Source organism: Dipteris shenzhenensis, chromosome 12 (genome assembly GCF_047967505.1).
Source record: "Dipteris shenzhenensis isolate YYH24624 ecotype China chromosome 12, Dip_SZ_1.0, whole genome shotgun sequence".
Classification (NCBI taxonomy): domain Eukaryota; kingdom Viridiplantae; phylum Streptophyta; class Polypodiopsida; order Gleicheniales; family Dipteridaceae; genus Dipteris; species Dipteris shenzhenensis.
In genome coordinates this window covers 44,394,643-44,413,140 of record NC_141607.1, presented here as the reverse complement: position 1 = coordinate 44,413,140, position 18,498 = coordinate 44,394,643, and the positions used below count along the sequence as shown (strand labels likewise).

At 42.5% G+C, this 18,498-nt stretch overlaps 1 protein-coding gene across 1 annotated transcript; it reads left to right on the top strand.

The window, feature by feature from the left end:
- Positions 1–1,108: 1,108 nt before the first annotated feature.
- On the top strand, positions 1,109–4,101 carry LOC147896266 (uncharacterized). The gene is made up of 3 exons (XM_087382700.1): positions 1,109–1,521; positions 2,615–2,712; positions 2,807–4,101. The coding sequence occupies exons 1-3, from the start codon at positions 1,336–1,338 to the stop codon at positions 3,510–3,512; spliced, it is 990 nt and encodes a 329-aa protein (XP_087238826.1). The 5' UTR covers positions 1,109–1,335; the 3' UTR covers positions 3,513–4,101.
- Positions 4,102–18,498: the final 14,397 nt, after the last annotated feature.

Sequence of the window (18,498 nt, the reverse complement as noted above, 5' to 3'; positions counted from 1 at the left end):
CTAGCAACGTAGGCCCTCGTTATTGAGCGGGTGGAGGGGGAGGGTTGGAGGGGGGGGGGGTGTTGGAGGTGGAGTTGGAGGCGGAAGGAGGGGCGTCGAGGGAGGCAGCCCAAGGGGGCATCCACCCATGGTCCACTATCAGGGGTGCATCCGCCCGAGCGCTACGCTACCAAGCACAGGAGTCATCCCACATGTTTCGAAGGTGGGCAACTAGCTCAGGTGGGTGAACGCCCTACCGCTTGAGTTGTTGCTCCACAAAATGAGGGCTTAAAAAAAAACCCTTGGTTGTGAGGGAAGCGAAGGCACATGATCAGGAAAGGCAGGTGAGGAGAGGATGAGGGAGGAGGAAAGTCATGTGAGTGAGTGAGGGAGGGAAGGTAAGTGAAGGGGGGATGACGTGGGGGGAGAGGGAGGAGACTACGCTTGGTGTGTGGGAGTTTAGTCTACCTTGCAGCGTCTCCCCACCAACCAAGCATAGTCTCTGAACAAGCGACAGCCTCGAGGGATCCATTTGGTGATCGGAGTCTCACATGTGAGGGGAGGTGGTAAGGTGAGCACCTGGTTCCATTGAATGTAGGCCATCTAGAGTGAATGGATGAGATGGCCTTTTCTCTTACACTACACATATAGGATGGTGTCTTTAGTTAGAGGTGGCTACATGGGCTCCTCTCTGTGTGTGCATGTGTGTGTGTGTGTGTGTGTGAGAGAGAGAGAGAGAGAGAGAGAGAGAGAGAGAGAGAGAGAGAGCGCTAAGCAACACGTGCCCTAAGAGGTCAGATCTAGATTTTGGGTGTGGTTATGGTGTAGCCTACGACCACGAAATCCCTTGCTCTGCTTATCAAGCTGTCGTGGAGCAAAGAGGGTCTGGCTGGGGATCTGTTTGGATTGTGGTTGGGGGAGAGAGGGTTGAGAGGCGAGGAGAATGCGTGCGCGAGGAGAGAGCGAGCAAGCATGCACGCACGCACGCACGCAATGTGTGTGGGGGGGGGTGGAAGAGGAGGAAAGGCACGTGAGGAGGATGACGTGGGGGGAGGGGGAGACGATGCTTGGTGAGAGGGGAGTGTAGACTCTAGGCTACGTTGCTGGTCTCGCCCAAAATGCCTGCAATTCAAAGCTTCTTAGGACTTAACCTTTGGGCTCTACTTGCCATCATCCCTTAGATCTCAAAGCTTCCATGGCTTCTCCTCCCACTCTTGCTCACCCTATGGCACCTCCCTTCCGTCTCCCACCCCTCCTCCTCTCCGATTTCCCCTCCTTCACCCATTCCATCTCCTCCCCCCTCCTCTCCCATCCCTCCTCATCCTAGCTTCCAATCCTCCCTCCTTGCCTTTGCTCATGGCCAACAATCAATCCTCCACTTTCATGAGCGCTAGCATGAACATGGCTATCACCATCTTTGGCTTCGTCCTCAGCGCCCTCTTCATGTTGGTCATTTGCTGTCGCCTCCTTTGCTCCCGTGTCCGACAGGCAAACACCTTGGAGATGCTCCAATCGGGGAGACGAGGCCTGCGAAACTCTTCTGTAAGATTATCTTGCTCTGCTCTTCCTCCCCTCTTCCCATTTTCGGGCGCAAGGTATCAAGGAGTACTTCTGCGTGCTTGCAATGGGTGTGAGGTGGTCTGGGTGTGTGTCATTGTCTGCGATCGTTGCTTCTTGCGGCGGCTTCTCTGTTCGTGCCAATGCAAATGTTAATTGATTGTAGTTCTTGTAACGCGGAGTCTATACACAGAAAAAATTAGGTGCCTGAAGTAGCTATTTATCCCTCTCTGCGCCCAGTTCGCGAGATTTGGTCGAAGCCACAACTTGGGTAGCTTCCTGACGAAAAAATATGGAACAATTGATTTTTATAGTTTACTAAATCTTTTTGGGTGCTGTAATTTTGCTTCTTCCCCTTTCCCCTGCTTTGCAGGTATATAGAGTTCCAAATGGCTTTGGTTTAATGTCGTAATGTTTGGGTCTGATAACATTAAAAGCCTCGCTTTTCTGTGCATCTTCTGAAAGCTTTCATGCTGTGTAATTGTTTCTGATATTGCTTTTGGTGTGTATTCGTGTCCAAATTTACATCTCTCTTTTGTTTTTCTTTTTTTTCCTCTGCATTTTTATCTTGTTTTAGACAATTCTCACGTTGTAAGAACGGTCTTGTTGAAGCCTTGTGTATGCTAATATGTTTATATAAAAATGTTTAATGATTGGCAAAGGACATCCGAAAGTGCAAAATATTTACGCTTATTGCATATTGGTTTTCAAAATATGGATTTTCATTTGATAATCTGACAAAATGGTGAGCAAAGGGTGAAACCAGAGAATTTCACCGTTTACATATGGAGTATGTCTTTCCAGGGGTAAAGTCAATGCTTTAGCCTCTCACCTTGTGGCTTGGGTGTGTTCTTGCTTGGTAAGAAGGAGCCTACTATTTGGTTATGTAAAGAATGTGTGCAAGCATATAGATCCTCTGGGGTCAAAGTGTTGTTTTTTGCGCCGTACTTTGTCTCTATTGTGGGTTGACATATTTTGGTTACTATTAGGGTAGAAGCTGTACCTTGCTTCAAAGTTTTTAAATGTTATTTGCTCCAGTAATATTGACAAGATGTAATATGCCCTGCAATTTTTTTAGGTTGACCGTAGCCTGCAAGGTTTGGAACCATCTGTTGTTGCATCCTTTCCAACTGTAAAATACAACCTACAAATATTTACCTCTACGGAAGATAACTTGTAAGATTGCATCTCCTATCTGTGTTTCATCTTTTATCATTTGCTGCAATCACCAGTCCTGTTTGCCTTATCTAAGACTTCTTTGTACCAAAAGATGTACAATATGTCTAGGTGACTATAAGGAGAAGGAAGTTCTGCGAGTTCTACCAAGATGTGGCCATGCCTTTCATGTCACTTGTGTTGATGTATGGCTTCGGCAACACTGTACTTGCCCTGTCTGTCGGATTTCTTTGCGGATATTTTCAGAGTGGAGACGGATGTCCGGTTGTCTTATAAGCCATTCAGCAAGGTCCCGCTTTGTTCCAGGCGCTCTTCCTGATGCTCTCTTTGAACAGCCAAGTGAGTTTCAAAGTGCGTCAGTGGGGTTGCCAATTGGGCTCTCCAAGGAAAGCTTAGGTTATCCATTATGTAGTGGACCTGCAGTTGTGGGAGACAAGGGAGGTATGGAGATGGCAGAGTCTTCTATCTCAAGACGCCATGAAAATTTGGAGCTTTCTCAGGATGCAGCAGTGGCAAGGGGCATAGAGAAAGATTCAGGGCCTAAATTGAATATAGTTTCGGATCCGTCTTCAAACAATGAAATGGCTATCACAGTAGCTAACATGCCAGACGAAGACAGGGTGGTCACGTTACTTTGGGATTCAAGCATGATTGCTGCAGGAAAGGAGGAGAGGAGCAGATTGACCCAACCCGATGCATCTATATTTACACATCAGGTGGTGCAAATGCAAGAAGAAGGTCCATCTTCTGGTCAAACTGCTTCAAGTGGCAAAGGAGCAAAAAAAATTCAAGGAATGTGACAAGTTACTAATCCAATCATGAGTGAGAATTACAAGCTGGAGCAAAGGAGTCCTTGCTGTCTGCAATGGTTTTTCTGGCGTGACAGATTTACATTTTTGTTGCAGAATGTATTACAAACAGACATGCTCATGCTCCTACAGAGCCCTGCTCGAGATTAGAGTATGTACCATAAATTCATTTGTTTGATTTCAAAACACAGTTTCCTGCTTTGAAGCTGAAGGCCTTGTTAGGTTTGTGGGCATCAGTGATCAACCCACAAACTTTTAGGGAACTTAGTGCATGTATGCCTCTTGCTCCTGCCATTCTTTTTGCTCAAGTTTCCTGCCATCATTTGTATATATTCACATTGTCATTGGCTGAAACATGCAACAGTCAACAACTGAGCTTTATTTGTAATTTACCAAAATCCAACCAGGTTTGGATGCTTAACTCTCACCAAAAATCTAGCCGAGTCAGGTTGCTCAACTCACTTTGAGAATGCTTTATTGGAAATCAAACAAGCACATAAGACCACCATTCTTACGGAAATAAATCCTTTCTTTTATCACTGGTGGTGACGACACAACAACAAACTTCCTATGATATCAATTGGAGTCAGTCATATCATTTTCTTTTTGTGTGATGTAAATCCTATTTTGGAATGTGTTGTTGCGGCAAGAAGTTCCAAAGCTTTGAACCTAATACAGATTTGATTTGATGGAAAGAGAGGGGTGCTTTCATGCCTGTGAACATATTTTTGTTTTAAAGAATATACTTATCCTGTGTGTCTCTTATTTATTTATGTGATTTCTTTCTCTGAATGGTGGTATCTCTGTAATTGTTTTTTATTTGTTAAGCTTAACAGGTAAGTTTTCAATAGTTTTAAATGATATTACATCCACCTTTTCAATGGCTTGGTGCCTAGAACATGGGTTGGGCTTTGTGTGCTGCATTAACTCTCAACCAAAAAAGAAAGTGGCCCCTAAAAACATCATGCTTTGTAACATACCTCAGTTTTTCCCATATGCTTGTGTATGTACACATGGGTGTGCCGTTTACAGCATGCTCATAATATCATATATGCAAAGCAATACAAAGTTTGTAATGCCCAATCACTGGAATAGACAACCATGAGTCTAATGTAAATTGCATACTTAACACGTTATGAGGATGGGGAGGAGGGCTATCTTCAAAAGTTAGAAGATTGTGCTTGCCCTTGGTTGTGTGGGTGTACGGGCAATTCTTGCTTGAGAGGTGACCTTGATTCAACCATTGTAAAGCAATAAATCCTTTGATCTCAAAAGGGCCTCGTAAGGAATTGATTAGGCCCAATGAAAGCCCCATGGTGGGGTCCAAAGGTGTCCTAACCCCCCTTACTTCGGTGGGTTAGGCCCACAATTGAGTGCGCCTCTTTTAGGTACCTCTTAACCTATGAGGGGGCCACCACTTCAAAATTCAAACCTTGAAAATTCAAAATTTGGATTCCCTCCCTCCCTCCGGCCTCCTCCTCTTCCTCCTCCTCTACACGCCTCCTCTTCCACATTCTTCTCCCTCTTGCAACCCTCCTACTTCTCCTCCCTTTTGCACATATGCATCCTCTCCTCCTCTAGCATTTGACTTGTGTACTCTGTAGTCTCTTTGCACTTCCTATCTACTAATGGCACCATTTGAAGACATCTTGAACAAGTACCATTATGAATTGCTATCGTTGGAGGCTCGATATGCAAGCGCACACAGTTTGTGGGATACGGAAGTTGTCGAAAGTGAGTGGTACAAGCTTCGTCTGCAGGGAAAGAATAGTATTGACCTTTGGATGAAAGGCAACTTGAATTCTATATACCCTTCCACATAGAAGACCTCTCCATTTCATTTAATGCATGAGCAAGTTTTCTTTGTTGGGGATGGGAATGCTGGTTTGCTTGGTCGTTGCAATTGTTTGGTCCATGCAATTGATTGGTTATTGCAATTAATTGGTCCATGCTCAGACAATGGCCGTGCAAGCAACTGAATTATGGAGAGCCCAAATAGAAAAACTTTTAATATTAGGAAATAGTACAATTGTCACAATGTAACAGTCCATGGAACATCTTCGATGGAGAACAAAGATCTCCATGACAAAGCAAGTGCGTTGGCATGAGAGGGAGATGGATTGTAAGAGTCAATCTCAAACTTAGAGTCATGCAAATGTGGTTTGGAAAGATCTATACATTCCCATGTTCAGAGAGGGAATGGGAGAAGATGATAGATCGATTGTAGAAGATACAATTGCAAATGCTAAATTCACATGCTTGTACCGCACCCACTCTCAAAGGATGCAAATGGAAAGCTTACAATGGGGAAATGGCATTCTCTCATGCAACCACAAGGCAGCCTATGATTGCGTCATGAAGGACCCTAAGTGGGACCCTATTTTGAATATTTAATTGGAGAGAGTATACATATGTTCTTTGCATGTTGAGCTACTCATACTTTTGCATATCCCATTGTAGAGAGTACACATATGTACTTTGCATGCTAACAAGTAATAATATCTCCATCTTGGAATTCGAGGTCAGAAGAGTTGTCTATAGATTGTATTGCAAAAGATGAAGAACTACTTTTAGGGGTAGGATTTCATGGAGGCCATGTGAAGCTTAAGAAGGAAAAGAAATTGTTAGGAAAGTCCCAAAATCTTCTTACCAGAGTGTCCATGGATAGAGGAAGGCAAGGAGATTATTGTCTAACTCCCATGTCGATAAAGAAACACAACCTTGTCTCACAAAATCCTAGGTTGAGTATTGGAAAGCTTTCTATGAGTGCACTACCAATTGAGCTTCACAACCTCAAATAGCTACTTTGAGAGAAAAAGTGTGGACAAAGCTTGACGAATCAATAAAGCTACCTCGACAAGGTCAACTTGATAAGATGGATTATGAAAGATGAGAGAATTCAAATCATTGATGGTAAATCATGGGGGGAGTCACATAATACACATTACATTGTAATACTCTTTGCATTGAAATTTTGTGCATTATCCTTATATGAGTTTATGTTGCTAGTATGATGTTCATGTTTACAACATATTCTTTATGCACACACACCATAGTTTGTGGAGAAATGGGGTCCTCTATCCATTTGGAATACTAAACGTAAGGAGAAATCACACTACAGAGCAAGTCATTGTACTTTGATTATTCAAGGCACGGTAGTGGTATCACCCATCGCAATGCACTACTTTGATTAGTTTTATAGATGTTTATGAGGTAGGACTCTCAAGAGTGAGAAGTTAAAGGAATAAGGAATTGTTCATCTCATGACAAAGACAAAGAGATGGGCTACTTGGAAGTCATTCATAGGGAGTCAATGCATTGCTCACTGTTGCCACATAGAATCAAACAAGGGAGCCGATGGATCCATAGAGAACCTTAATGAATGAAAAAAAGTTGTATGATGAATACAACAAACATCGTTTGGAGTCATCGCTTGTTTCAATTTTTGCAAAGATGTAGTTAGGTATGTGTGTGTGTGTGTGTGTCTGTGCGTGCGTGCGTGTGTGTGCATGCACTAAAAAGAGGGGCCAAAAAAGAGCAAAGTCAGTCTACTTTAATTATTCAAGGCATGGTAGTGGTATCACCCATTGCAATGCACTACATGAAATGTTTGATTAGTTTTATAGATGTTTATCAGGTAGGACTCTCAGGGTGAGAAGTTAAAGGAATTAGGAATTGCACAAGTGGTTCATCTCATGATAAAGACAAGGAGATGGTCTGCTTGGCAATCATTCAGATGGAGTTAAGGCATTGCTCATTGTTGCCACATAGCATCAAACAAGGGAGCCGATGGGTTCATTGAGAACCTTAACGAATGAAAAAAAGTTGTATGATGAATACAATAAACATAGTTTGGAGTTAGGCGTTTGTTTCAATTTTTGCAAAGATGTAGTCAGGTGCGTGCATGCACGCGCGCAAGCATGCACGTGTGTGTGTGTGCATGCACTAAAAGAGGGGCCAAAAAATAATCTCTTAAGCTTACTTTAAACTCAAACTTCACTCTCAATTCCTATGGCTAAAACTAAGAACACTATTAGACCAAAGCCTTCAAGTGCAACCCTCGTAGCTCTTAGAAGAGTTCAGTAACTGTGGCTACCTCAAGACCTATTCAATCATGGATCTTGTAGACCAATTTCCAACATTCTTACTCGTCGCCTTTGTTCCCTAGGAGTATGGCATCCTTTGTGCATACCCAAGAGGGTTCTCCTACCCGCCACTCCAATGCCCTCCTCTTCTACATTTTGCAAGTCAATATAAATGAATAATATTTAATGATTGAAAATAAATTTTGCAAGTCAATATAGATGAACAATCCTTAATATACTTCCCCACCATGCTCCTAGAAAATGCCATTGTGTGGTTTGATCATTCTAGATGGTTACTTCACCACATGGGACAAATTGAGGGAACCTTTCTTAAGGAGGTTGTACAATTTCAACAAGGAAGACATCATGGTAAAGATCAATATAATCAAATAAAAGAGTTGGGTGAGTTGGTGTACAACTATGCAACTCAAATGGGGGTGCTGACCATCCTACTAAACAAGTGCAAGATGAAATGACATTGTGATCCTAGTTTTTTGAGCAATCTCACCAATGGCATGTGTTTGCACAACATGGAGATCACCTATTCAATGAAGATGTGCAACTAGTTGCTTCAAAAAGCAATTACAAAAAAAAGAGGTGTCATCACAGGACACAAAGAAAGAGGTAGGTTCTTAATAGTGAAGAGGAAAAGTAGGACAACCTACTGATAAAAATGGACACCAAGATTGAGTAAGAGGAGATAAAAATATTTTGAAGGAAATGGGAATACAAGATGTTCCCAAAAAGGATTAAGTGTGATGCCATATATGTAAGGTGGATGGCCATATACTAAATGAGTGTTAGTTGAGTAAGTCCTACAAGATTTGCAATCACTCAAGCCACATGACTGTACAGTTCTAGTGCAACATGCTTAAGAGGACCACATAGGTCCTCCATCAAGATTTAATAAGAAAGGAGGCCAATCAGTACCAAGGAGTAAGATCAAATAATAATAACAAGACGTGTACGAGGAAAAGCATCACAAAAGTGTAGTTTATAGAGAAAGAAATTAGACATGTTATAAGAGCATGCAAACAAGTTGACCATGCACTAACTACCAGAGTGGTGCTAGCAAAAGTGGAAGAACTAAGTGTTCACATAATCAAAATATCACAAGTGTTTACAAGGTCACAAGATCACAAGATCACCAATGTTTACAAGATCACAAGATCATAAGAAAAGTCCACTTGAACCTAAAGAAGCTGAAGGGATTCACCGGAAGGAAGAGAAGAAGATGATGCCCTCAAGAAAAAATATCCCTTATCAAGATAAGCTAACCATCAAGCCCCGATTCAATGAATGAATGAATAAAGGATCCAACGTGCAACCAAAAGAACAAAGGTAAGAATGAATCAGGGATCAAAGACAAGTTACAAGGCATCCCAGTGGTGCAAAATCAAATCAACACTGTGTAGGAGAAAATTTGGCAATTCAACATGATGATTTCCATTGGCCACTCATTGCTTGTTATGCCAAGTTCTTCCAAAATCCTAGAAATGTATGAGTTCTAGTACAAAGCAATTGATCATCAAGGATGAAGTGACACAAAAATGTGATTTGGGATGAAGAGGTACCCGTAATAGGCATCCAAATTTGAAATCACGCAACAAAGGAGGTATTCATTGATGGAGGATCTAAAATTCACGTCATCTCTCAAGAAGTCCAAAAGTGGCTCATGTTCAAAAACTTGAAGCCATGTCCCTTTAGAATTTGTATTACAAATGAAAGGTTGGTGATGTAAAAGGGCATGCCCAAGGGCATATGCATAAAGATAAATGGATCATACTTCATGATCGTGTTCATCAGCATGGATGCCAAACCACCACATACCTTGAGTAATATATATATATATATATATAGATAGATATAAAAGAGAGGTACAACTAGGAAATTGTATAATTAAGCACACTATACATTGGATGAGTGAAGGAATAATAGGGAGACAATCTTGAGATGAGAGAGATCTTTAATACCACTAAGTATTGGTTTTTTTATCACTATCTCCATCTAGCTTTATGCTAGTTCAAGGAATTTTCATTTGTCCTAAATGGAACAAAGTGCAAGGAAGAGTGTTTAATCCAAAATCAATGACACATCAAGGGTGCCTTTCATTCAAGATTTGACCCATTCATGCGATGGATCAAGCTAGTCATCGACAGACCACTATGATATGATTGTACAAGTGTACCATGGCTACATTCAAACAATGAGGATCTATATTATAGTCACCTTGTGTACAATTTTTTGTCTTGTATATATTATAGTTAGATTTTCTCAAGCCCATAGTCAAGAAAAGAGGTGCCACTATTGCTCAAAGGCATAGCTCAACTTGCTCAAGGCCATAGTGAAGAAGAGAGGTGATACTACTTGCTCTTGGAATTTGAGATTTCTCTCAAGTAAATGAGGAAAACCAAGCATTGTTCTTTGCCTTATAAATTCTACTTACATACCATTGCATACATTTCACTAGATGCATGGAGATTCTTTTATTGACCCATAAAACAAGGGGTAGAGATATGAAAAGCTATTATGTGAACAAGACCATGACAACCATAAGATATTAAGTGTGGGTTAATGTGGTCGAGATGCTTGTACAATTCTCTTGATTGACAATCATATCTCACAGTTTATGGTGGGTAGGTTATAATCCTATTGACTCACAATAGATTGACTTGTATAAAACTATTTGAAACAAGCCTGCATTTCATATTTATGTATAGGTTTCAGTAACAAAATGCAAGAATGCACTTGAACCCATATCTTGTACTGTGATTATGTTTACTTTTTTCTCATATTCCATAAGGAAAATACATGCTACAAACTTGTGATTCATTAAATAGATGGCTACAATATTAAGTTGTTCACCTCTATAATAACAAAGTGAAGCTACCCTTCATGATATGGAAAGAACTGTAGGGATTGAAAATAGTAGAAATAATTTCTAGGTTTATGATAGACATTATGCTATGAACACTAATGAATATTGTTTAATTTGTATATGTATGGATCATGTTTTATAGCAATGAAGGGAATGACAAATATGGACTAGCATTGAAGCTTGACTTTCCCAAAGATGTGATGAGTACTAACTTATATATTTTTTGGGATGGTGGCAAGTGAATTGGCCCACCTTCCACAATGTTTAGATACAAGAACATGGTTACAAGTGAAAGCTATAGATACTATTACGACACTATGGGAAGAGGGAGAAATATGCTCCAATACTCAAATCACCAAGAATAGTACCAACCTCAAGTGTTTTAGCATAATAGAATATGACCAACTATTTGTTTTAGAACTTCCATTGAAAATTTGTTAAGTATCAATCCCTAATTGGAACAAGAGGATACAATACTTTCTGAACAATAATATGCCATGAAGATATAAGGTTGACTTTTAAACCTTGTGGGAGGACTAAACTTTTTGTAGAAAATGGTTTTATTGAGAAAATTCTAAATGCAAGAGATTCTTGGATTTTATTGTTGTGAAGATATCTTATTATTAAGAAATACCGAGGTAGAGTATATCAAAGACTAGTTAAAAAAAGGTGGATATGCACACAAGCTGTTGAGAGTTCACACTCAATATCATGTGATCATGTGTGCATAGCACCATCACGTGATCATATGTGCATAACATTAACCTTATAGAGTGCTATAAAGGAAAGGGTTAGATCCCCTAACCCTAACCCTAAATGGGTTTGTATATATTCTATTTTTTCAACTAAATCTAGTGTACAATTAGTCATTTGTGGTGTGCTCTCTAGCTGTGCCCTCTCTCCTCATCTCCACTCTTCTCCTCTCTAGAACGAGCTCAGCAATGTCACATCTCCAACGGTCGCGTAGGCTCTCGTCCAACCGATTGGATGACCAGATCATCTATCGAATGTCTAAGCTTCAAGCTTTCGGCTCCAATGGAGAGCTGACAACGCAACCTCTCCCGCAACACGAATCAATCCACGGGAGCCAACACGACTCCATTAACAAAAATCTAGAGTCCAACATAATCTTTTTAGATTCTGTCAAAATCTTCAAAAGATTCTGGTAGTCCTTCTATCGACACGTGGTAGATAAGGGGCTACCCTTATCCCCTAATTGACCTCACCTTTGGTTACAAATTTGACACATGGCAACCGACTGCCATGTTATCACCTTGTCATCCTATCTGCCACATCAGCAATTTGCCACATCAGCAGTCTCCAGCACATGCCATGTGGTAGCTTATCTACTTGCCACGGTGGCAACCACGTCAGCCTTGTCTGACACATCAGCAACCCTGTGAGGCTACCACATCACCCTTGCCAGCTCAGCAGGCCACATCATCAGCCATGACACCTGTGCCACATCAACACAGACATGTCATCCTGCCACATCAGCATAGCCATGTCACCTTGCTGACACCATCATTTGTGCCACCTCAGCTGTCCAATCAGCACTCACCTCTGCAGGCACACATAGTGCGTCACAGTCACTTCATGTGACCACTTCTGCCACCTCAGCATAGGGCTTCATTGGCACACCTCTTGCTAGGCACAATGCCACATCATTGCTGCATGTGACTCACAGTGACACATCTAAGCACATTTGCACTCCTTTTGACCCTCCACCTAGATCAAGTCATATCTCTTGATCCAGGAAGAATTTGAGGGCACTCCAAAAAGGAAAGTCGCTCGTTTTTTTGTGCTCTACGCGCTCCTCACATCATCGCACATTTTGATGCAAGTTACACTCAAATTTGAGCCTCGCCGCCAAAACCACTTCCTTCACGCACATTTGCCTCTACGTCGACGCATCTGACCCAGCACTTAAAAAGAACAAAAGAAAAGGAATTGTTTGCTGTTCTTTCATTGATTAATGGTTGGTTTAGATCTAGATCAGAGTAGACTAGATCGCCATAGAGGGGACGCTTTGAATTTTCCCAAGTTGCCAATCTAAGCCATGCCCAAAATTCCCGACTAGTACGTACTCGGAGTTAGTCCATACGCTCACATACGGTTTCACATCATTACATTACCTGAAACCTTACATTCATCAGTTCACTGAGTAGACTTCAAAGTGCAGAGGCATTGCAGATTGTTTCAGTGGGCAGATAGCATTTGATTTCACACACACATGCCACCATTTTAAAGCCTATTCGGCTATCTCATGGCATCGTGCACATCATTTCAGCCTTGTAAACCCTCTTGGCTATTCCCGTCATCATTGCCACAAGCCTTGTAATATAGATCAGATTTTATATATTGCAGTTCTATCTTCACCGACAGTACAAAGATTTCACTTGGCATAGTCAGTGTATTTGCAGTTGATTCATAGAGAGATTTTCAAGACACTTTTGAGTACATTTCTTGCACCATGGCGACTAGCAACCTCAATCTAGAGGCATCAACTAAGTTAGACAACTCCAATTATAGTACATGGAAATACCGAATGGAGACCATTCTTGTACTTCAGGACAAATGGGAGTATGTCAATGGGTCTACACCTAGACCATTGGCCGATCCAGCTACCAGTAGCTCTACTCCATTGGTTGTCACAACACCAGCAACGGGATCTACATCTACACATATAGTTTTCGCACTAGTAGTAGATCCTGCCATTGCCCGAGCTCAAAGCAGAATGGGATAAAAAAGACAAGTATGTCTATCACTTGATCAAGCAGAATCTGCAAGATGTCATGCTAGGACAACTCAACACAGTCAAGACATCAAAAGAAGCATGGGATATGTTTGCAGCTCTCTATGAGTCCAAGAACACATCCAGGATTCTCACCTTGAGAAACCAGATCATCCAGAGTTTTCGCAACAGCAGTGAAACCGGTCATGCTTATGTACTCCGCATAAAAGACTACAACAATCAACTTGCAGTAGCAGGAGAGACTTTGAACCCCACAGAAATGGTTCAAGTCATTCTGAACGGACTAGGAGAGGGATACGAGAATCTAGTCTAGAGTATTGCCATCCAACGGCAAATTTTGACACTGGAAGAACTTCAGGTCCTACTTGGTGAAGAACTCAGGACTCAGGCCATTCAAGCACGTAAAGGTCATTCTAATGATCAGGCATTCACAACTTTAGATAGAAGAAGAGGCAAAGGCAGAGGTAGATCATACCAGAAAAGTGGTCATCATCAGCAACAAAATCAAAGTCAACATCAACATTAGAATTAGCATCATCCTCAGTAACATCAAAATCAGCAAAGAGGAAATCATTCCAATCGAGGAAGATTTCAAGGATGAGGGAATGCATCCACAAATGTGTCAAACATTCAGTGCAACTACTGTCACAAGTTTGGACACTATGAAAGAGATTGCTGCAAGAAGCAGTACGACCAAGGCGGTCAATCCAGCAGTTATCGAGGGAATTCCCGAGGCAGAGGAAATCATCGTGGTGGACATTCTAGTCACAGTCATTTTGCAAATGAACATGGAAATATGTTTCTTGCAAGCGAGGAATTACATCAGACTGATATAGTGTACCTAGAAACTGATTTCAATCCCAAAGAGGATTACAGCTATCAAGTCGACCAAGTGGAACAGGATCCTTGGTACATCGACAGCGGTGCATCATCTCATATGACAAATCATAAGGAATGGTTCACAGAAATGAAGCCATTAGAAGGACACAAAAATGTCATCTACACAACAGATAATGCACCGAATCCAGTTCAAGGGACAGGTGTTATCCCTATGAACAATTTCACTGGTACAAAAGGATTAGTGAAAGATGTGCTCTATGTTCCGAAGCTTAGCAAGAACCTCTTGTTAGTAGGTCAAATGACGGAACACGAATACAAAGTCATCTTCGATGGTGATGAATGCACTATCAAAGACAAATCCAAAAGATGTCAGCTAGTAGCAAAAGGTGTCAAGGAAGGATGCTTATACAGAATGCTAGCTACAGTACCAGATAAGCATGCTATGTCAGCTCAACCACAACAAATGCCACTATCTACAAAATGGCACAAGAGATATGGTCATGTCAATTTCAAGTACTTGTTAGATCTCAGGAATCAGAATATGGCAATTGGGATTCCGAAGCCACAGTTTCTTGGAAAGGTTTGTGAAGCATGCTGCTTTGGCAAACAAAAGCGAACCAACTTTGTCAGAAGTACCTCTCGTGCACGAGGCATTCTTGATTTGATACATAGAGATGTATGGGGTTATGCCCAGACCCGCAACATGAATGGTTCACTTTACTACTTGACTTTCATCGATGACTACAACAGATATTGTTGGGTCTACTTTCTGAAAGAGAAGTTTGAAGTGTTTTCCAGATTTCAAGAATTCAAAGCCATGGTAGAAAACCAGACAGGTAGAAAGATCAAGGTCATGAGATCAGATAGAGGAGGTGAATACATGTCTTCAGCATTCATGAACTTTTGCAAAAATCACGGCATACGAAGACAATTCACATGTGTAGATACTCCTCAGCAGAATGCAAGAGCTGAAAGGAAGAATGGGACTTTAGTAGACAGTGCTAGAGCAATGCTTAGTGAAAAGCATCTTCCAAATCAGTATTGGGCAGAAGCAATAGCTACAACTAACTACTTGCTTAATCGGATTCCTACCAAACCGATACAAGGTATGACTCCTTATGAAGCATTCACTGGACACAAGCCACACATTGGGCATCTCCGCATATTTGGTTGCATAGCATATGCCCACATACATGATGATCATCGTAGGAAATTGGATGTAAAGTCATGCAATTGCATCATGGTTGGCTACAATGAAGAAAGCAAAGCATACAAATTGTATGATCCCATCAACTGCAAGGTCATTATCTCCAGAGATGTAATCTTTGATGAGGTATCAGAATGGAAAACCTCACCTACACAGGAGATAGATGCATCGACTTCACAGTCATCTACAGAACAGGTTGATGAAGAAGAGCAAGAATTGCCAGCAACACCCCAAGCAGAGCCACAGCAGCTCAGATGGTCTACTAGGGAAAGCAGACCTCTAGCCAGATTGACATACGCTCAGAAAGGCAAAGCAATTCAGGTGGAAACCACCAACTATGCTCTTATGACTACCATCATGGCTACAGAAGAGCCAGTGTACTTCGAAGACATAGTAGACAAGCTAGAATGGCAAACTGCTATGAATGAAGAAATGGATGCTTTGTATAAGAATAATACTTGGGAATTATGCGACCTTCCACCAGGAAAGAAGACCATAGCAAACAAATGGGTATACAAAGAGAAGTACAATCCAGATGGAAATATTCAGAGATATAAAGCCAGATTAGTTGCAAAAGGATTTGCACAACAATATGGTCAAGGGGAAGACATTACTATTGCACTTTTTTATGTAGATGATCCGATTGTGATAGGAAGCAAGGATAGCTTCATCAGAAAATTGAAACAAGACTTATCTGTAGAGTTCGACATGAAAGACCTTGGACTTATGCACTATTGTCTTGGAATTGAGTTCTGGAGAGATTCAGATAGCACATTCATGAGTCAGCTCAAGTATGTTGACAGTCTCCTGAAGAAGTTTCATATGGCAGATTGCAAGATTGCAGCCACTCCCATGGAACAGAGTTTGAAATTTACTAAAAATTCAGAAAAGCCTACAGTTAATGACAGATACTACAGGCAGCTCATCGGATCTCTTATATATCTAACAATCACATGGCCAGATATTTGTTATGCAGTAAGTTCACTAGCACAGTTTATGGCAAATCCAAAATAGTCTCATTGGAATGCAGCCAAAAGAGCCTTGAGATACATCACAGGTACAAGACAGTTTGGGATAGAATATAGTGGAAGTCATCTGCGGTTGCGTGGATACTGTGACAATGATTATGCTAGAGATCATGAGACTAGGAGATCGACATAGGGATATGCATTTTTCCTTGGTCAAGGTGCTATATCATGGTTGTCAAAAAAACACCCAACTGTTTCTTTGTCTTCGACTGAAGCAGAATATAGAGCACTCACTATAGGTACATGTGAAGCTATATGGCTCAGAAGACTATTGTTAGAAACAGATTACTTTGATGAGTCAAAGCCAACAACAATAAATTGTGATAATCAATCGGCTCAAGCATTGGCCAAGAATCCAGTATATCACTCTAGGACAAAGCACATTGATGTTAGAGAGCACTTCATCAGAGAAAGAGTGTTACTTGGTGACATCACACTGCAGCATTGTGATAGCAAAGAAAATGTTGTAGACATCTTTACCAAACCACTCAGTAAAGAGCTATTCGAGAAACACCGACTAGCTCTTGGTTTGACGCAGAGGAAGGACATTCCCATTCCTCTCTCTTTCTTTCTCTCTCTATCCCTCCCCCTCTCTCTTTCTTTCTCTCTCTCTTTCCCTCCCCCCCTCTCTCTTTATTTCTCTCTCTATCCCTCCCTCTCTCTCTTTCTTTCTCTCTCTCTTTCCGTCCCCCTCTCTCTTTCTTTCTCTCTCTTTCCCTCCCCCTCTCTCTTTCTTTCTCTCTCTATCCCTCCCCCTCTCTCTTTCTTTCTCTCTTTCTCTCCCCGTCTTTCTCTTTCCCTCCCCCTCTCTCTTTATTTCTCTCTCTTTCTCTCTCAATCCCTTCCCCTCTCTCTTTCTTTCTCTCTCTCTTTCCCTCCCCCCTCTCTTTCTTTGTCTCTTTCTCTCTCTATCCCTCCCCCTCTCTCTTTCTCTCTCTCTCTCTCTCTCTCTCTCTCTCTCTCTCTCTCTCTCTCTCTCTCTCTCTCTCTCTCTATCTGTGTCTCCCACCCCCCTCCCCCTCTCTGCTCTCCCCCTCCCCTAAGCTGCCTACCGCTCGTTGAACACAAACCCCCCTACCCCCCGGCCGCTCGTCGACCCCCCCGCATTGCGCCACCCCACCCATCGCGCCCCTGTCCCACCACCTCGTCCCGCCATGCCGTGCCTCGCCCTGCCACCTCGCTCACTGCGCCACGCCCCGCCCACCCCGCTCGCTCGAACCCCGCCCTGTGCCACCTTGCCCGCCGCAACCTGCCTCGCCCACTCTCACCCGCCCGTACCCGCCCCCCGCGTCCTCCCTTTCCCCCTCGCTGCTGTTTCCCGCCCACCCCCCTCCCCTCTCCCCCTCGTGCCCTCACCTTCCCCCTCATCGCTGCCCCCCCAACCCCCGCCCCTCTCCCATCCCCTACCCTTTAGCCTCCCCTCTTCCCCCCGCGCCCTCCCCTTCCTCCTTGCCGCTGCTCCGCCCTGCTCGAAAAACCACCCCCCCCGCTGCCACAGCATTTTCCCCCCCACACACAGATCTGGAAAAAAAAACCTAACCTTAGTTTAGTCTAACTAGGCTAGGTTAGTTTAGTCTAACTAGGTAGGTTAGTTTAGTCTACCTAGGTTAGGTTTACCCTAGGTTAGTTACTAACAGCTAGGTTAGGTTAACTAACCTTCAGTTAGTACTTAACTAGAGGAAAAAGGTTAGTTAACCTAACTAGATTAACTTGGTTCCAACCCCTCAGTTGGACTTAAAGTCCATTCACACCACCCTTAGGACGGGCCCCCCCAACAAAGCAAAATTTACCCCTACTTTAACCGCTCGTAACTCACCAAACTGGACCCAGTGAACCCAGATTTCACACATGAAAACACCACACTCCAGGGTATTTTTCTAGCCCATTGTACACCATTTTGGCATCCCTAGCACTTGCTCATTTGTGCCCCCGTGGGGCCTTGTTTTGCATAAATTCGCTCGTATCTTCACTCCGTGACCTCCGATTAACGATCTGTTTGGACCAGCATAGTTCATACACACGTAGGACAATCTTAGGCACATTATTACCACGACGGTCCCTACACAAACTAACACCACTCTAACCCTTCCCACAAAACTATCCACACCTGCACTTGTGGCACAGACACCCTTTGCAAATCTTGCCCAATCTGCATGCAACTACGTTCCGACCAACACCTCCGAC